Genomic DNA, 21,844 nt, shown 5'->3' on the forward strand with positions numbered 1-21,844 from the left:
TAGAAAGTGCCGTGGGACGAAAAATATGTTAAACCATGGCTGTCTAGACATCTAAAAATAGATGTTTACTAAATTAATAATAGCATTTTAGGTTGGTGTTAGCCCCTATGATCCCCTAGAAATAAAACACTGATTTATTTCGAGACTAATTATTTTACAACATGAGCGTCGTTTGTAATAAAATATCCAAAATATATTTAAATATACCTATAAGTACTTATCAAGTTCGATGAATTTTAAATCGTTTTCATTTTTTTGAGTTGCGTTTGTTTTGTTACTTACATTCAATTTTAAAAACAAAGCAAAATTAACTCTATTACTAAACCTATAGGTTCAAATTTCACTGGTAAATTTTGATTTTTTTCTTGTATGCCTGAGCTTTAGAAGGGTTACATGCACCTTCATTTATTAAATTTTATTGATAATAACTGTGTATCATCGTCTGTTACACTGTCAACTGTCATTTCGTTAACTAAATTGCAGTCACAAGGTTAACGGTCATTAAAGAATATCGCTGTTATAGTCTGTTTTTTTAAACTAACTATGAGGTACTACTGCCTATAGGAAATAGCATGGAAAGCTTATTTGTCTCGTAGTGCCTACTAAAGTAAAAAAAAAGACTACAGACAGTACGATTAGACAAATCAAGTTTGAAACCACGCATACAATGGCCAATTTCTTTTGAAATTCGGAGTTAATGTAACAAGGTCCAAACTACCCCAACATTCAGCATTTATTTGACCGTTAGTTCATTCAATTTGTACCTACTCGTACACAACAATCATATAAAATTACCTTTTGCCCTTTTGATAGATTGTAGGGACGGACACTTAAATCCCTCGTCGTATAGATATTTCAGCGCTTCCTTTTTTTATACAGGTTTTTGTGGAAATGAATTCATGTCAGTAGGTAGCTTACTTATAGTATATAGTAAGATAGATTCGATTCCGTAATATATAGGTATAACAAATGAAGTGAGGGGTATTTGCGCTTAAACGGCAATCATCGCTCATAATGTACATAAGCAGAAATTTTCTTATTTCTGCTTTTCTGTTATCAAGTATCATACTCGTACCTAAAGCTAATCTGGGCGTTTTCTAAAAAAGATTGAAAACCTGATTCTTTCCAATCTGGACATTCTTGGGCTCATTCTACTCAGAATCCACAGCATTCTCCTTCCTGACATTAAATAAAAAAAGATGTCCCAAAATGTCCATTCCATTACGTCACGTTTTAGTGTGAAAACATTTTTAATTTTTATGTGTGTTACGTAGTGGAATGTACAATTTTCAGACAAATTATTGGGACTTTTTTTATCATCAGGATTGAATATGCTAGTGATTCTGAGTTGAAAGAACCCAAAAACACCAGGATCTGTGAGAATCAGGTTTTCAATATCTATTTATTTTAGAAAACGCCCATCTACATCTTTTACCTTTTAAGCATATTTTTTCATGAATTTTAGTAAGTACTTCAGTTTCGGCATTTCTATGTTGTGGATGCACCTATTGAAGTCGCCAATAACCTTAACCGAGTGGGTCATCATCCGGGAGATTATGTCTTTCAGGCAAACGCTCAGATCCGAAACTTCTTTAAAGCCATGTATGCCTATCTCCGCCATCACTACCGGAAACGGCGATGTTTCGTAGAGGAACTGTAAGAAAAATTTATATTATGTTTAATTTATGCATGTAAAGTAAAATAGAGCTTGTATCTATTTAATTCACCATATTGACCATTCTACCCGATTCTACTCGAAATGGTGGGAAAATACCAACGACAGGGTCAAATGGAGAAAACGAGGCGATGGCTTTGTCTAATAGTAGTTAGGCTAATAGAAAAAATATTGGCCATTATGACTTTCATCATCATTTAAATGATCTGTATTAATGATAAATGACTACATAGCAACTAGATATATGTAAATCTCAATACTCCGTCGATTGCTGGTCTCATCCAGCGATATTTTTACCATTTTACCCAACTGCTAGGGACATCTGTATATCTTTAATCATAATCTCAATACTCCGTCGATTGCTGGTCTCATCCAGCGATATTTTTACCATTTTACCCAAATGTATATTTTTACCATTTTACCCATTTTATCTCTAATCATGATCACTAATCAACTTAATTCAATTTAATTTTTTTATTCAAACTCGATCTGACAGCGATGCATTCATTACTCGTACATAGGAGCAATACTCTATCGACCCACTACTATTAAGACAATACTAAATTCATGATGTAATATAAATTCAATATACGCGATATAATCCGTTTTCATAGTTTTATTTCATGAGTAACTATCGCGGTAACCGAAGACAATATCATGATATATTATTATTTCAGACGCTCGGGTATTGTTTTTTTTTAATTTCGTATAACCTTGCGTTTCACTCACCAAAACATGACGAGACGAAAATTTGCAATCTAGTACAATATGGATCTCTAATTACTAGGACACGTATAAAACCCAGAGCCAACATTGTCCTAATTATTATTAACAGTCATTTCAAGCCCAAGTGACGTCAGACATTTACTAAAGTGCGTTGAAGCGTTTGATTAACTTAGCAGGTGCTGCCAATATTGAATTTTGGTGCTTGTAATTTGAGGAAGCCTACAGGTGGTCTTATTGTTGTTCATTGTTTACATACGCTATATGTTTAACCTCGTAAGGACCACTATACAAAATTTTCCTATTTTTAATTTGAACCTCGTACGTACGAATAAATTGGAATTAATTTCAATTGTTTCAAAAAGCAATGAAACAAATAAATGCTACTTTATTTGGTTCATGGAAGATTCGAATTAGATTACACCGAATATGTGCATTGTAATGTACAGTAAGCTGCAATGATAACTGAACCTCTGAGCTGTTTTTATAAACTGCAATAACGTGAAGAATGTGCATACTTAGAAGGTCCGAGCAAGAGGCGATCGTAGTATGTGGTGTGTCTGTAGCACATTAGCATCGTATACGGCGTCATATCATATATTGTTACGACATAATGTGCTCTTACTAGATACATCTGTTAAGTCAGACTCAGATCATATTGTTATCACGGGGCTATTTATGCCATTATTAGTTGTCGCCAGTTGCCACAAAACTTTCAGTCATGTAATTAGTAAAAGTTGCTCAGCTTAATTTTTTGGCTGTGATGTGGCATTTAGAACACAAGAAAAAAACGTTTACAATTAACATATAATTCAGTGTATACCTACTAGTTCTCTGTTCATTTACTAATAAATTCGTTATGAACTTTCTACATAAATGTTTCCGCTTTAGGAAGACCTTTTAAGTGACGCGAGAGATAAATTAGATTTGCGTGAATGGATGGCGGCATCGTCAGTGCAACAAATATTAGATGATAGACTTACACTTTGGCAAACCGGTTGTTTATAATTGATTTTCAGGCTGTTCTTTGAAGTCGGTATTTTCTTATATATAGATTTATAAGATTTATTTATTTTTATCGGTTATATTGGCTTTCGAAGACTTAAGATATTAACCTAACCACCATGCTATCAATTTATCAAAAAACAGCGGGTCGTAATAAAAACTTTTGTATTCCTTAAGAATTTAGGACTTATATTTTTAATACCCAACTTCATCGCTTTATTTGATCTTACTTTAGGTAAATTATTCTACCGCTAGTGTAAAATATACAAACCTCCAGCACCAATTTACCCGAAGCTTCGAGTCTCACGTTTTTGATATATTACACTGGCTGTCAGAATACTGAGTAGACGCAGAAATTCGGCCGTTATGAATGTTGATATTTCAAACTGCTCTTGCACAAAGCAATCAAGTCCGTATGTTTACTCTGCGTGAAATGCCTCATACTTGGGCTTTACAAGTCAATCATGATTGCTAATTTCCCTTCTTGATTACTAACTTACACTTTGTTTTGCAAACTTTTTTGTTTGAGTTGCGAATTTAATTGTCTTCGAAGACAATGAACTCGTCTGAATGAATTATTTTCATCTTCTATAAGGTTTTAGGGTGTGGTTTCTATTATATGTCTAAATTCTTCAAAGTAGTAGAGGAAAGATGAAGGAAACTGCTTTATTTTACCCAAGCGACTCCTTTGTGGCTTAAGTAAATAAGAGGACGTTACCTCATTGAAAAAAATCTATCTATAATATAAAAAAAACAATAAAGAACTTACCACAGTTCGCTCCAGATCTTGACTCTCATGGGAACAGTTGCCACCAACTTGCTGTTGCTTCTGACACTCAAATAATTTGGATGCCGAATATTTTTTTAAGTTTTCTAACGTTTCAAAGTGTACTTGTAGTTTTTCTGTAATATTTAAAAATGAATGTGTAATAAATGCGTATATAAAAATTACAAACCAATGTAAGTACTACTATACTTATTATTACATATTTAGCTAACTGTAGGAAAAAAATATTTAAACCCTGACCATATTTACTTTCATATATTGTCAGGTTTCATGACCATTTACACGTATTTACAAATAAGGGATTAAAGTTATTATGAGCTTGACAAAGCTTTATCAAGCATGAACATTATCTAAACATAAAATCATAACACACTTGGAATAATCATTCCAGAACAATAAACTAGTTTCAATACGTTCACGACACATTATAATAGGATATTATTTGTTTTGAAATTCAGTGTTGGCAGCGGAACCATTCAGAACTGTAAATAAACGAGGTGAGGACCAAATAATATGGCACAGGTTGATGCGTTTACCGGAAACTGGAAGCGGGCGGAAAACAAACAAAATATCCTTAGCCACACGTTGTTTTATTTGGGCTAAAAATGCGAGAGAAAATTTAAAATGTATTTGCGCTGAAAAGAACTGGCACGTTACAGTTCCGGTAATAGTATTCGTGTGGGTTTAAGAGATTCATTTTTGCAATTTACACTCTCATTTTGTAATATAAAATGTGACTTACTACACCTTACCAGGTAGACTTTTCGTCTGACTGTATGTTTCAGTTATTGCATAAATATTTTTGAAATATTGGAGGCACAAAGGGGAGGCATTAAGCAGAGGTGCTATCGTAAAGGGTATTCACACTGATTGTTAAATAAACACTACCTATACTAATCTCCTTGCTGCTACTAACAAATAGGTTATCATAAAATAATGAAACCAATTTTAAACCTCCTCCTAGACTGATTCCCTTGATGAGGATACAAATACAAAACTGGAAATGATTAAATATATTCTGAAGATTAATTTTTCCTACGATTAGTATGAAAACTAAAATATGACAATATCTCACCTGGTAACCTCTGGACTCTCTGGTAACCTAAAGCGAGGCATAAAGTGACATTTTCATCGGCAAGTTGGAGATTTTCTCCCAGTAGCTTGACGATAGTTTCTTTACAATATGTGCCGTTCCTAGGTTTCCGATCGTGTATGATTACCTAAAAAAATAACATTCATTCACTTCACAAAAAATATAATGAGGCCTATGCTCAGCAGTGGGCGATAAATGGTATGATGATGATGATGATTACGATCTGTAAGAGAGAAAACTGTAAAAGTTAACAAATAATACGGCAGCAAATTTAAATAAGTTAAGTACCTACTTATAGTTTTAAAAAGTTTTTTTATGACGTACTAGCGACCCGCGCCGTTTTCGTACGGGTTACACAAAACCTTAACAAATTACTTATACACTTAAACCTTCGTCAAGAATCACTCAATTGATAGATGAAAACCGTACGAAAATCAGTTCAGTCGTTTTTGAGTTTATCGCAAACCTACATACACACAAAAAGACAGACGCGGCGAGGGACTATGTTTTATTTAAGGTGTAGTGATTATCAAACCACGATAAGTCTCTTCATTCTCCATTCTTTTTAAATAAACATCACATTCTCATTGGTAAACGATGCAGATAAATGAATTTACTTGATTCAGTAAAATAATGTTCTAAAACTACGAAAAATGCATATTTAAATCACAAACATACTTGAAAATACAACGATATTTGTTCCAAATAGACAGTCATGTAGTTTATCGCCTTGTCGGCTTCGTTTTTCATGAGGAGTTTTATTTGTGACACCAGCGTATCCATATCTTCTCTTGACTTTTGTGTTCGCATCTGAATATCTCCTATAAGCGCTCGGTAGCCATTTACTAAGTTCTCCTGGAAGTCTCCAGACTGCAAAATTGTTATATTGATACGTAAGGAAATACATACGTTACTAAATATTATTTCAAAATTAGGTAGCACTTATTTCGAGTCCTAAAGACTTGAGCCGTATACACTCAAGTCTTTCAGATAACATTAAGCTTGTTTTTGTATTTAGTACAAGGTACTTGTAATCTTGCAATTATACTCCTTAGCGGCCTTTGTATCACAAAAAGTCTCGAGTCTTACTTAGGTAACTGTTTACAAACCTTTAAGCGTTTTGTTTAAAATATTTGTCCTCTTTTAGAAGCACAAATATCTAAGTATAATTGAAATAACTTTGCTTAACGTTTGTGTCGAATTTCACTAACAATAGTGTGCCTAAATGGTCCAAGGACGTGAAATTGGGATTTCTTTCATACGTTTTTGAATTATCATTTTCCGGCAAGAATTCAACTTAAGATTTTCCTCGCTCACTTTCTCTTAATACTTTATTATCTTACCTGCACAGTAGATGCAACGTAGAAAGTCAATACAGCACAAAGTATAAACTTATTCATGTTGTATCAATGTTTATGTCGCATTCCAGCTCACCGTAACGCACTTGACATTTCTCCCTTTATCAACAAATATCCTTCTAAATACTTATCCCCAAGAAAATATAATGGAGGTATCTAGTTACAAATTTACTTTAATGTACAGCAGGTATCAAATAACGATCCAGGCTCAATGGTTATCGAGTAAAGACTGATTGTTATGGACGTCGTCTTTTGTTTTGGCTTACCTCGCCGCTTTCCTCGTTGATTGTTTGAAATTTGCTCCAACCTCATGACGGTACATAAATGAATCGAAACATTATTACTGCGGTCAGTTGGTGAACAATTAATTGTTTGCCGGACTGCTCATAAACTACGATAGTTTATAGAAAACGAGAACAAGTGTGTGTAACTTTGCTTAATGCAATTGCTACATCTATTTAAGAAAAGGTCAACGAAACGACGATGAATGAAAGCACTTACACTTAAATGTTAATAACTTTAATAAGTATGAAGAGAAAAGTTCTACACATATAGGAAAAATTGTAGTTTTTACATACCGTGAGGTTATGTGCGTATAGCGTACATTCACACCCAAATACAGTGCACTGTACAAGTGAAGACAACCAAAATGTCAAAGTAACAAATGCACCAGAACTGAACCAATTCTACAAGTAGAAGCGAAATTACTGAGCAGAAATTAGTTTTCAGGTAATATAAGGCAGCTGCTCTGCAGCTAGTCTTCAACATAAAGTAGTAAGTTTGTTTGTTGCTTTTTACTTTAGAGTTAAGCCATATTACATTTAGGATAAATCGATCTTGTAAAGTTCAGAACAATAAAATGGAATTATCATTGTGTAAAACATATTTAAAAAATGTACCCGTGTTGCTTGATCTCGAATACATTTCATTAACGAATGAATTCTTTGAAAAAAAAATTAACGAAAACAATTCCTACTAAAAACAGCTCGGCTTAGTTTTAAGTATAGCGCCATCTACGTGATAGCAGGTGGCATCTTCTGACGGAGAAAGCAACGGCAACCCCTAACATCGTTCTTACAGAGATAAACGGCGGCTTTTAAGCAAACTGATTTAATATTGTTTCACGTGATGGCGCTCTCAATAGTTTTAATCAAATGTCTGGATAGACATCCATATTTGTTTTTGTTTTATATACTTACCGTAAAATTTACTCAGTCCTCTGAAGATTAAGCATAAATGATTTTCAATGTCAACAGACTTCTTAAATACATTTTATAATTAAGGTGTTACATCAATTCGGAAAGTCAGTATTTGTAAGTTCGTTTCAGGTATAATAGTTATAGTTGCAATTTATTTCGGTACTGTGCTAGTTGTTTGCTTATACTGTTTTAGTTCAAATAAATGAGGGTTTTCGCGAACAGCTTGGAGTATATAGATATAGGGAAGCGTTAATAGTTTTAAACTAACAAAGTATAGACGGCAACTATCCGGTATACGCACATTCGCTAAAATTCGAATACACTTTTTTTGAATTATAAAAAGTTGCTCGGCCTCAACACTATCACCCCAAAGGACTACAGCGTACCGAAACCATGCGCACGCATATGCGTAGTATGCGGATAATGCACATGCACACTCGAAGCTTGTGTTCTTTTTTAGTATGCTTAGGGCATATACAAATTTAGACATTTTAGTTTTATGTTTTGCATGTGGGTCTTCCAATTCATGCCGGAATCTATGGTTATACCTAACAAATGAAATGTCGCGACCTCTTCAATATTACATGTGGCTGTGTCTAAACTTAGTTCTAATGGTTTTTTTTTTGTGTGGGTTTAAATTGTATGATTTTGGGCTTTTTCAAGTTAATTTCTAAGTTATGTTCACCGAGCCATTTCTGTACGGAACTAAAAATGTTCTGAAGTTGTCACGTACATTCGGAGCTGTTATTGCAACTTAACAATAGAGAGACGTCGTCAGCAAACATAACGCAAGTTGTGTCTGTGTTAAGTATTTTTGGTAGGTCGTTAATATATATATTCATTCATAAAACTGTATAAACTACATTTAGAATCAGCCTTGTCTTGTTTTGCTCATTTAACGAGAGATTAGTTAAGCAAACTCCGAATTTAATTTGCTGCCCGGATTTGAACAAGAAACGCGTGCTACTCAACAAGCTTCGCTTTGCTGTTTGGATTTCAATTTCCATTAAAATAGTTAATCCGAAATCAATAGGTACGTACATAATGGCATTGGCACGAAAATATAAAAGTAGTTAAAATAATGTAATACTTACCTACTAATTACTTGTATTGGCTAAGGGTATGCAATTAGAAGTCATGCTGCTTGTTATATATGGTATGATGGTATATAATAATGTTTAAGTAAAACTGTAGTTACATGTTTTTAAAGTCGTATACTTGTTTGCCACCGACGTGGTATATAAAAAAAACTAGCATTATAATAATCACAAATTTTAATAAGCTTAGTAGCTTGAGCTCTTAACTTGAATTAGCACCAACATAGTTTACATTCTACTTTCCTTATGTGACTAAAATTTGCTAGCTCAGTAAGTTTTGAGCATAAACGTTATGATACGATCTACGAACAGATTGCTCCGGCCTGTATCTGGAGGTAACCAACCTCCTGAGATACGATAGTTTTAGGTCAAAGCCAACCAGGAGAAATGACTTTAAAGTAAGTACATACATGCCTAGCTATTAGGTACGAACAAAGCCTCAGGTAATTCTTGATTAATATAAGTCTCGGTCCCCCGATCCGGTCCGGTATTAATATAGGTTCCCGGTCAATATGTCTACTGAAACTAACCGTGAATCATTCAAAACTCTTAATTCCGGAGTAATATTAAATATACATATTAACCGCTTGAATGTTTCTTAAAGTATCCATCAAAGACTTACGCGAAAGCAGTGAATATACTTTGAAACTGCTTAAATTACATCATTTAGGAGATGTACAAATTACGAGTAAAACCAGTTATAAAACTGAAATTAAAACAATCTAAGTACCTAAGTTATGAATTATTCTTTTAATATATAGTTAATCATTAACTCCTCCATATCAAAATGGCGCGAAGCTCTTGTCATTAGCCTTTTTCAAACCTTATATTGAAAAGCTTCAGTCTTGAGCTAATATTATAAAGCCAATAATGATAAGGCATTATCGCGGTGAATATTAAAGTGTTGGAGGATGCTGGAAATACGATCTTCCTTTATCAACTAGACAGACGATACTTACATTACAAATAAGTATTTCCTACACTTAATCTACTACTACAATAGGTTTTGATATGATGCAATTGCTGTTTGGTGCCCGTGAAGCGTAAAGCGTGCTGCGGTGCGAACGGTGAAGGTCGTATCATAACAATATCATAGCATTGACTAATTGTATAATCAGGATACCGCTCTAGATTAATAATTTCACCACCATACAAACGTTGATTTCTGACTTTGCGGGCGGTGCAGCAATCTGCACGCCCGCAATCTCCCTAATTGGTTTTGCAGTTCGTCTAATTTCACTGGCCGCGAGGCGTTAGAGCAGTTTGAACGTCGTTTACTGTATTTGAATTATATTCCTGCCATTTCAATTCAAATTCAACAATCTATTGAAAGCTCAGAAACCTTCCTAATAGAATAATAATATTGTATAACTACTGCCACACCGCGAAGTTATTGGATATTTTCCAAATACTACCAAAAATTGGTATTTTCTGTGGCAATGTGTGCTATAAACCTCGCAAACCCCCGTATACCGTATAGCTCGGCCCATTTTGAAAAAAATCAAAAAATTTAATCCCGGATACATATAAAAAAAGCATTTTTTTACCAAGCTGTAAAAGAGACCTCTTCGCTCGGTCAATAATATATTTACAAACTTTCCCGTGTTTTTTTTTCTGTGGAAATGTGGCATTAAATGCATTGTAAATACTATTTTCAAAGTCAGTCGCAGCGCATGTAAGGCGAACAAAGTTACGAACTGAAACTCGAGTTAGCGAATGACTTTTTCTTTTTTAATCTATCGAACTTTTTTACAGTCGGCCATAGCTAATCCGTGTTGGGTCAAGTTTTAGTTCAAAGTTTACAGATTAACCCCGGATAACTGTGTCTTGAGAGAATAATATTGTTATATCCACAGTTTGTATTGTTAGAAAACGAAATATTATATACAGTAAATAATCTATAACGTGTGCGGTGTGTTATTATATCCGATACGAGTCGGATTTGATTATCAGGTACTATCAATACTTCATTTAGTATTTATAACTTAAAAACGCGTGTCATAGAAACATAGGTACTTATTTGAAAGGTGAAAATATAAGCTACTGCCAGTAATTAATGGAGTTTATTTTGATCCGAACTAGATTTACTTCCATTTTATTTATGTTAAAAGCTTCATTTGTCTAACTACACTAACAATCAGTAAAAATAGAAAAAACACCTTAGATATTTCCAACTGTATTTCCAGTGTTAACTTATACGTGTTTATTCGGCAAATTTCACTTCAATCAGAACTCTAATTTGGTGGAGTCAGCATAAGGTTATATTTTCTGTAAAAGTTTTGAGTTAGATAGGAGAATGTGAAATATATCGCTAGGTTAAGCTAAAGCCGAGTCAGATACGGTGCAATGTTTATTGGCAAAGGAGTTAGAGCTACTGGATTAAGCTTGATCGGATAGAATTTCCTATCCTTTCTTTATTTTTATTTTACAGTAGCTAAGAAATTAAACGTATTTGATAGATAGCGTAATCTTTCAATAACTGTCCACTTAATAGAAATGCTTTGAGTCACACAATTCGTATGATGAAGTGAAAAACTCTTTATTATGTAAAATAAGTTTAGTACTTAAAGAATCCGAAAGGATGTTTGATTAATATTATACAAATTAATTACCTATTAAAAAAAACCATGTTACTTTTTACTGCCAATTGTTTAAAGTCTTATGTTATTATGCTTATTTACTGTCCTTTTTCACCAATTTATTAAAACTTCAATAAATTAACAATATTATGTTAGTTTACCTGGGATTAAACACGTAGAAACGAAATTTGACTTTTCCAATATTATTAAATAAGCTATTTTGCATTCATCTCGGCGAACGTCGTGAATGTGGAATTCAGCTGTTGCCACCACGCCACGCTTCGGCCGCATTCCAAGGTAGTTTCCGTTATGTTGCTGCTAAATGTTGGAATAACATTGCACCGCCAGTGAGAAACTTGCAAAGTATTTATAGTTTTAAGCCTAAGCTTACTGTCTTGTTGTTTGTCATTTTGTCTTCGGGTAGCCAAACGGCTAGTTGCAGGCGTAATGCAAGGTCAAAATGAGTTCGTTCGATCTGATATAAATGACAGCTGTGTAAATTTACTAATTATAAATATATGTTTATGTGTCCTTTGTTTTCCCAATGTTACATATTCTTTCTGTGCATTATATGTGTTTACTACATCTTTACTATATGTATTTATCTATATAATCTTTAGTTCATTTATTTATTCAATTTTATTGCACAGTAAAAGATGTACAAAAGGTGAACTTAATGCCACAAGGCATTCTTTACCAGTTGACCTAAAATCTTTGTTCATTATACCTAATAATATTGTCTTCGGTTACCGCGATAGTTACTCATGAAATAAAACTATGAAAACGGATTATATCGCGTATATTGAATTTATAATACATCCCGACGTTTCGAACTCTTTACAGCGTTCGTGGTCAACGGGTGACTGAGGAAAAATTACAAAATGCAAAAATACCCACATACTAAAATAATGAACAATCATAGACTACAAACTTTAAGGCTGGTTGTACATGCAAAATCGGTTCATAAGGCTAGTTATACACTATAATTATTTTTCAAGTAAAGATATATATATATACGCGATAAAAAACTATGCCGGCTCCAACCCTACATCACGGACCCGAGAAGATTTAATTCCCTCCTAAATTGTAGGAGGGTATCCCAATATGGGACCGGCAACAAACTCGGCGGGACACATCTTTTCAAAACATCAGAATGTCCAGCATCATCCAACACTACGGTCTCACAGTCTATGTCTCGCTTGCTCCTTTATCAGGTGGACTACAGGATCCCAAGCTGGTGGTAGAGAAAAGCCATCTTCCCTATTAAAGTTTGGATATTTCTTAATCTCAATGGCCTCGCGCAGCATTCTGGGTATGTAACGCTTCTCCTTGGCAAGAACCAGAGGCTTATCAAACTTGATTGAGTGATTGGCTTTATCCATGACATGCTCACAGACAGCAGACCTAGGTCGACGGTGCTTGACATCAGCTATGTGTTCCTTTACCCGAGTGGAAATGCTCCGTTTCGTCTGCCCGACATATGATAGGCCACACTCACAGTCCAGCCTGTACACTCCTGCAGTCTGTAGAGGGGTATTGCATTTTACAGGCCTCAGGAATTGTGACATCTTCTTCATTGGCTTGAAATATGTTTTTATAGAAGCACGCTCCAAGATGTGGCTGATCCTGTCCGTGACCCCCCTGACAAAAGGCAGAATGGCAGGCCTGCGCTCGACTGTGGGGATCTTAATGTGGGACCTCTGGTTGACCCGCGGTATCCTGAGCTCGTTTGCCTGGAGCGCGCGCCTGGCATGCTGGAGCTCCGCGGCCAGATGCTGGTCATCACATATCCTCTGGGCTCTCTGAAACAAAGATTTGCCTACTGTAACAAGTTGACTGGGATGGTGATGCGATTTGCCATTTAAGTACCTATCAGTATGAGTAGGTTTCCTATACACAGTGCGACCTAGGGTGTTATCAGGATTTCTTTTTACCAATACATCTAAGAAAGGGAGAGAACAGTCTTTTTCCAACTCCATAGTAAATAGTTAGGAGTTTTTTTTTTTTTTTTTTTTTTTATCGCGTATATATATATATCTTTACTTGAAAAATAATTATAGTGTATAACTAGCCTTATGAACCGATTTTGCATGTACAACCAGCCTTAAAGTTTGTAGTCTATGATTGTTCATTATTTTAGTATGTGGGTATTTTTGCATTTTGTAATTTTTCCTCAGTCACCCGTTGACCACGAACGCTGTAAAGAGTTCGAAACGTCGGGATGTATTATAAATTCAATATACGCGATATAATCCGTTTTCATAGTTTTATTTCATCAGTATACCTAATGTTAATAAATTTCTATTCTATATTTTTCACTTTTGTTGATTATTTTTGTTACCTTTCAAGATTTTTTTACTTGATGGTCTCATCGGAAGATCAGCGCTAGAAGCCGTCAACATCATGCTGACATGAGACCATTTGGTGGCACTTTTTCCTTCCTAGGTTTTTTTATATAATTTTCTGTTCTCTGTTTGTGACTACGTATAAATTATTTTTGTTTCTGTTTTTATATACTGAAAAGAAATAATGAAGCCAAATTAGCAAAAAATTACAGCCTAGAGTTTTTATAGATTAAAACTTTATCTTGATAAAAATGTATCGAAGTCTGGCACGTCTGTCGTTTTGGAAATGAATGTATTTTATTTCATTTTCTTTGCCCGTCACGCTATGCTCAGCTAAGACGCCGCGGGGACTATTAATAAAATAAATACAATTTTATTAAAAAAATATTCTGATTTTCTTTGTATTAGAAACACGTTGTAAATTTGTGACCGCAGGCTCTTTCGAGTTGGTTTGCAGACTTTGTAGTATTTTGCCTCTGAGGCAAGTGCTCTTTTCAAAGGCACTGGGGTTGTTTGGATTATAAAGTGGACAAATAGGTGTTGTGGCCTAACGTTTACTAAAAGGTTTTGTTTCAAATTATTTGTTATATTGCGGAAAGGAAATAGTACGATTTGTCAAGAGACTTTATGATATTTGTGTAAAAAACTGGACTTAATTTTTTCTTCTTTCGTCTTGCTTTTAACAGTTTAAAATGTTGCAAAGTTGTAGATATTATTCATGTTGTTATTTTGCATTGAATACTTAACAAAGAAACCAAACTCAGATTGTTCCTTTGTGCAGGGACAAGTTTTGTTCTTTCATTCCTTTTGAGAATGCTCAACCTTTGTAAAAAGTTAAACTAAAGTTTGTGTACATCGTCGAATGCTTTTAATGAGACATATTGTAAATATACCGTACAACAGATATTGCACGCAGTTGTGCAATCGATATTGGGTTAATTGAGTCCAAGATATATTCAGAAAGTAATTTCTTGTCATCCATTTGTTACGAATATGATCAGTGGATAGAACTCCAAGATAAGTATATTTAAATTAATTATATCCAAAATTTTGGGTAGTAGTAAAGTTGTAGTATTTTTTTTTTTGCTATACCAATAACTAAATAAAAGGATTAGACTGTTAATGTATCTTTCAGCTACTTTTTCTTCATAGTTGAGTAAGCTTTAATATCTTCTATATTTGTATGGTTTTCCCCCGTCCTTGGTTGGGAATTGACATTAAGCGCCTATTCCTCAAGTAGTCGGGTCGCTTTATGTTTACGTCAAGAGAACTTGGCTGGTCAACATCTGACACGAATTTTATACTATTCCTTTCATCATTTTCGCGACTTGCGCACCCGAGTTTATGAAAAATGTGGATGGAACCTTTTCGTAGACCGTCATTTTACTAAGAAGGGTACTAACTGATTGCCTTCAGACTTTTATTTGTCTTTTTATTTCTGAAATGAAATAACGTTTTGGTCTAGGGGCTGTGTAATAAATGATCGTGTTTGCAAATCTTGGTTGTACGAAAAGGTTATCTGGACAGTAAAATAAGTAATGCTGATTGTAAAGGGTTCGAAACGTCGGGATGTATTACAAATTCAATATACGCGATATAATCCGTTTTCATAGTTTTATTTCATGAGTTACTATCGCGGTAACCGAAGACAATATAATGCTCATTAGAATAAATATTTAGTCTGAATCCTATTCTTAGTTAAAAATGATAGTATTTTGTCAAGAAAATAAATTAACTTTTTTGTTTTATAGACTGAAATATATATCATACACTAAAGAAAAAGTGACCAAGTTCACCGGTGCGTGGCCGAAGCGGGAATCGAACCCGCATCTTCAGCTTACGCGGCTTTTCTGTTTTGTTTATAAAGCTTTCCTATAAAAAAATGGTACTATTACTAGTATACGCTAAACTCTATTCGATAGTACACAATTTGTAAATACCATTCAAATTCATGTAATTCCCAAGTCGAAACTTTCACAGTTCATATGAATTCTGTTCTTCTAATAAAACATCGACACTATCTATACAAAATCATGTTTTACGAAGCATGCATAATTTGTCCGAACTCTGGTTGTATCGGTCGCGCTCGTATCAGAGGATTGTATTCATAGGGCAAGGGCCAGATGCAATGTGCCCGCGTTATATTATATTACGCAGGAATCACCCTTGCGATTACGACCTCTTTTGATAGATGGCGTGGTATTACGTTGACGTGTTTAGGATTGTGGATGAATGCGACGCCGAACTGGGTCAGTTTGATAAACGGACTTTTGTTGTTTTTCAATTGATGATTTGATGAGCGTTTGTTTTTTACTTTTTCAAACTGACATGCGTAGGCAGGCAGGGTTAAGTTTTTAGAATGAGATACATTGTTTAGGTGATAAATCGTCGCTGAAAATAAAGATGTTATTTTTTAATTAATTTTGGTTATGAAAATAGGGACTGTTATTTTAGGTTTTAGGCGAGTGTAGAGTGTGGGGACCGGCTGCGTGTGCTTAGACGTGCATGTGAGCGTGCGCTAAAATATTGGAGCCGTGCACGCACACATTACGCAAGCGGTGTGTCGTCTTTCGTATAAAAAGGATCAGTATATAACAACACATACGTGCACGTGCAGTCTACGCACACGTTTTCGGTGTGTTAATTTTCATTGGAAAATTTTCAAGAGAGCTAACAACTTTGTCAGTGGCAATTTGATAAATACAAATATACCTTTAGTTAAATGTAGCTTCAAAGTAACTCCAAAATCGCATCTACTAGAAACCATGTTAATACATATATGTAAATACATTCAAATGAATGTAAAAAATGGATTTCCATTTGACATAATATTGCTCTCGAACCCTTCTCGTCAAACGTTTTATGCGACCCGCATCATTACTTTGTCGTAAAGAAATGTCAAGCTTTACGGCTCCACATTTCAATTAATTTAATAGCTAGCGAGATTGAAAGGCGAACATTCCGAAATGAAAAGCGGATTTAATCTGCATTTATGCATCAAACACCGACCAACTGGACCCTAATATTTCCTAAGAGATGGTTCAAATTCAAATACTATGATACCTTTTAAAAGTACCCCGACCCATTGTTCTTGTTTTTGAATCCTCGCATTAGAATCAAGTCTTGTGTAAAGTGTATAATATGTATTTACGTTACTCCCTAATTACTCGTACACACTTACTAATATAAAACTGTATAAATTCATGGTTCTCTAAAATAACACGCAATACATTCTGAACTTCACGAGGAAAACTTTCATTTCTCTTAAGCAAAATACTAAAGTTCCGCTTAAAACATGTATTACGACCTGTATAACTCTGTACACAAGGATGGTAACCGCCTAAAGTTTCTCTAAATAGTCGGGACGAGTTAAGGAATGCTTCTGTGAGTGAGTACATTTTGCAAGGCTGATTCAAACAGGCTTACAACTGGATTCCGTGCTCCTAGAAAGGGATTGCATCGTAATTCTAGATAACTTTTAAATAGGTATACCTACTTAATATTGTACCTTCTTGGAGCTTACAGTTAAGACCAATAAAAACGGCAACTTTTTGTGCAGAATATCTTTACAAGATGTTCAATAAACTCCAATCTAATTTATTTTTGCCTGCCCGTTCTCTAAAAAAAATAAAAGTGTCAACCAACATCCCGATTTCTTATCAGCTAAGATTTTGTATGCAAATGTCAATCCGATAAGGATACAATTATTAAGATATTGGAGAATGATGGGACTGAATGCTGGCCACATTAACGAAACCCCATCGAGTTTGAACATATTTGATTCCTTTTCATAAAGATAAAGCTATCTCGAAATTTAGTCAGTTTTTTTTACTACTTAATCAACATTATGTTCGCGTACAATAAAATCTGCTACTGCTTATATAAGCATTACGTGGATATCAATCCCACTTTTAATCTTAAACAATGTTAATAAAAAAAAAAATCAGACGTATGTCCATGTTAATTCCCGTGAGAAATTCATATTCATATTTTGATGAAAAAGCTTGAGTAAAATTTCTTTGCTTATCGACTTTTATAAAACAAATTTGAAAGCGAAGTTCTAACGCACTGTGCTAAAAAAATACAACTTAATCAGAATTGAGGTGATCTGTAATGCCCCTTTAAAATTACGCCAGGTTTCATATTAAAGGCATATTGAATCACGTAGGAGCAAAGCGGCTCAATTTAGCTTACGCTCCGCAACCAACACGAGCGAATTTTTATGTAAGCAAGAGCTCCCATTATCTCATCATGTTTCTTGTAAGTTAAAAAATAAATGATCAAAGTTTTATAAAAAATATTTCAGCTGGTATATTGAAGAAAAAAGTTAAATATTGAATTAAGACAATATCAGTGAAATGCATTATTCAGTGATGACTGTTACGAGCTTTATAAACTTGGCAGTTGACTGATTATCTTTATTCTCTTATAATTTACCATACTACAAGCAAGTAATGTTTAAGTTCCTCAATTATGACTTCTAGCCGCCCACACGTAAAAATTTGCTAAGACAAGTGCAATTTTCATTTGTCAAAATAAAGATTAATAATTTTTAAGAAAAAAAAAACGACTTCAATGGGGGATGCCGCTGAAAGCATTTTTAGATGCCAGACAATTAAATGAAAAAGACAGCATCTTTTGCCTAATTATGTAGAAAAGGAGGTAAACCGATCCACTTTTCTAGTAGCATTTCGTTTTTGTAAGGGTCGCAGTTCTAACCTAACCTAACCTACTTTTCTAGTAGCATTTCGTTTCTGTAAGGGTCACAGCTCTAACCTAACCTAACCTACTTTTCTGATAGCAGTTCTGTTCTGTGAGAATCGCAGTTCAAAACACACCCACCCACCTAACCCACTTTTCTAGTAGCATTTCCGGGTCCGGGTCTGGGTCCGGATCCGAGTCCGGGTCCGTGTCAGGCTGTCCGGGTCCAGGTTTGGGTCAGAGTTCGGTCCGGGTCCGGGTCCGGGTCCGAGTTGGGGTCCATGTTCAGACCCGGGTCCGGGTCCGAGTCCGGGTCCAAGATTGGGTTTGGGTCTATAAGGAAGAGAACAAATCGCCAAACGTGAACTATGTGTCATTGAATAGTTCCATTCTGATCATCATCAGCAGTTCCACTTCATCAAATGTCACTTTTTTAAATGTAAATGCTAGATTTGTTGATGAAAATACAAAAATCACTATATGTATGCCTTTCACATTTGAGGAGTGCCCTCGGTTCCTCGTGGGTCTCATCATCAGAACTCGAGCTTGACAAGAATATGTCTTAAAAACTTAAGTTGCTTAACAAACAGAAAGAAGTGGAGAAATCGCCAAACGTAAACTATGCGTCATTAAAGAGTTCCATTCTGATCATCATCAGCAGTTCCACTTCATCAAATGTCACTTTTTAAAATGGAAATGCTGGATTTGTTGATAAAAATACAAAAATCGCTATATGTATGCCTTTCACATTTGAGGAGTTCCCTCGATTCCTCATGGATCCCATCATCAGAAGTCGAGCTTGACAAAAATGTTTCTTGAAAACCTAACTTGCTTAACAAACATAACGAAGAGGACAAATCGCCAAACGTGAACTATGCGTCATTGAAGAGTTCCGTTCTGATCATAATCAGCAGTTCCACTTCATCAAATGTCACTTTTTTAACTGTAAGTGCTTGATTTGTTGATGAAAATACTAAAACATTTGAGGAGTTCCCTCGATTCCTCATGGATCCCATCATCAGAACTGCTTTTTGACAAAAACGGGACCAATCTGTATGTATATACTTACAATCAAAAAAAGAATTTTCAAAATCGGTCCAGAAATGACGGAGGTATGGAGTAACAAACATTAAAAAAAAAAAAAAAAACAAAAAAAAAACATACAACCGAATTGAGAACCTCCTCCTTTGAAATCTTGAAGTCGGTTAAAAATATACCTTTTTATAGGTCTCTGGATGGCCTGGATAAAATTGCATTTGGTCAATTTTATAAGAGGTTGAAATTATCCAACCAAAACTTCGTATTTTATTGTTATCCAGATAAAATCATCAATTTCTAGGCTAGCGATACCCTTTGTGATCCGTATCGAACTTTCTTTCATTTTGACAAAGCACCGGTAGCACCAGTAGAATTTACTGCCCAATAAACTAACATGCTCTACCTCTAAAATCCACTGAATGAAAGCTTTTACGACCATGATCTCTAAGTATAAATACAATATTTTATGGTCTATTATTGTAAGGTCGGATCACATTGAACTATTTTATTGAGTCAGGTTTTGTTTTATGTTACATTTTATATAAATATTGCCTTCTGGCGACCTGTGCTTATTATGGGGTTTAAGTAATAAGTACTATTAGAACCAAACTAGAAAAACAGAGCTGCTGGTTAGACAGTTCAGTGTGTTATCGATTGATATCAAATTTTTAAAATTGTGATTCAAGCAAAAAATTAACCAGAAGATACTTTTCCTTCTCTCAGTAAAAGTATTGTATTTTGTATTCTATTACAATTTAATTGGATAATTACAAACTAAATAGTTACATTTGATAACTACAAGTTAAATGCATTATTTTAGTCTAGGATACTAAAAGACTGCATTTTATAACAAAATGATAAAATCGTACGTAAAAATGTAAACGTACCTACAATAAAATAATTTCATTTCAAAACAGATCTACATAGAAATGAGCGTTCATTTGCATATATTATACGTACGAACGTAGTTCCTTCGCAGTTAAAGAAGTAACTTTGTTACTTTTTACGTTGCCTACTTATACCTGCGTGCTCATGAGAGCAAAGTGAATATATTCCTGTTTATTTAGGCTCTAGAATATACTCACTAGGGACCACGTTAATTTGGGAAATCTTTATTTTAACATAATTTCGTATTGTAAGTAAGTAATTCGTCTGTATAATAATTTTTGAACCTTGTGTTTGTTTTAAAACACTAGCAGGTACATAATTTATTTTGCACTAGTATATTTATAAACCTATCTACTTATAAGCCGTATGTTACAATTTTTCAAATTTTTATTTCGTTAATAATAAATTATAAATAATAATATTACAGGTTAGAACCGATGCCGCCGTGACCATTCTCGGGGCACGTATTTTTTATAAGAAGATCTGCACTTCTATATTTAACCAGTAATAGCAGTTTTTGAAACTATCTATGTCGCCGTGTTGCGTTTGTTGTTTCAGTTAAAAAAATAAAGAGTTAACTTGCTATGTCATTATACTCAGGTTATGGAAAGGGGACTGATTAACACGGAGCTAATATGTTTATTATTTGGCCGCCTCTTGTCATCTTCATCAGTGCATTAATTTATGTTAACAGGTTATCATATGATGGTTCTACATCTCGCATCTTAAGTATTGAATAAGTAAGGTAAAACATTGCAACAATGTGCTACTTTGTATTTTACTTTGCAAGTTTAGTGTCTCGTGGATACAATACAATGTTCACTGATATAACTAGCTCGTCTACCTCTCGGACAATGTTTAAATTTGCATAAACAAATAGCGCAGCTTTAATAGCGTTTGATTCGCACAATACCCATTTCTGGCGCTTAGGAATAGAACGTATTTTGTCAACATCAATAATAGCGGATGAGAGTATGCGTCAAAAGTATACCTACCTACATATCCGTTTAAGGACATATTATCCGTTATCTCTAAGTTTTTTATAAAAAGAGACATGTCTCTATCTACAAAACAATTAGAGTGTGGCAGACACTTTTGAATGAATGTTGTAGAGAAAAATCTTTATTGGAAAGAGCATTAGAGGTTGGCAAGTACTTTTGGGGTATTGTTCTATACGCTACTATTGATAATCACTGCACTAAGTTCTAAATAATAGATATAATATTATATAACCACACACTATTATTTATTTATCGTATGGCATTACAGTTACTGGATTTAAATTAAATATTAATCTAGACATATTTGCACACTTCAGATACTCGGTGGCCCTTTCACTGAGGTTCGCGAGGTCTT

The 21,844-nt window shown here is 34.4% G+C and overlaps 2 protein-coding genes across 2 annotated transcripts in view; one reads left to right on the top strand and one right to left on the bottom strand.

Annotated features, from left to right (window-relative positions):
- The window catches only part of LOC134749096 (protein unc-13 homolog B-like), a 329,794-nt gene that overhangs the window by 141,579 nt on the left and 166,371 nt on the right, over positions 1-21,844 (top strand). The window lies entirely within an intron of this gene.
- On the bottom strand, positions 1,395-6,991 carry LOC134748875 (uncharacterized). The gene is made up of 5 exons (XM_063683707.1): positions 6,627-6,991; positions 5,962-6,153; positions 5,266-5,410; positions 4,173-4,306; positions 1,395-1,654 (listed from the first exon to the last, which is right to left on the bottom strand). Exons 1-5 carry the CDS (start codon positions 6,681-6,683, stop codon positions 1,439-1,441), a joined length of 744 nt encoding a protein of 247 aa, XP_063539777.1. The 5' UTR covers positions 6,684-6,991; the 3' UTR covers positions 1,395-1,438.

Source organism: Cydia strobilella, chromosome 17 (assembly GCF_947568885.1).
Source record: "Cydia strobilella chromosome 17, ilCydStro3.1, whole genome shotgun sequence".
Taxonomy (NCBI): domain Eukaryota; kingdom Metazoa; phylum Arthropoda; class Insecta; order Lepidoptera; family Tortricidae; genus Cydia; species Cydia strobilella.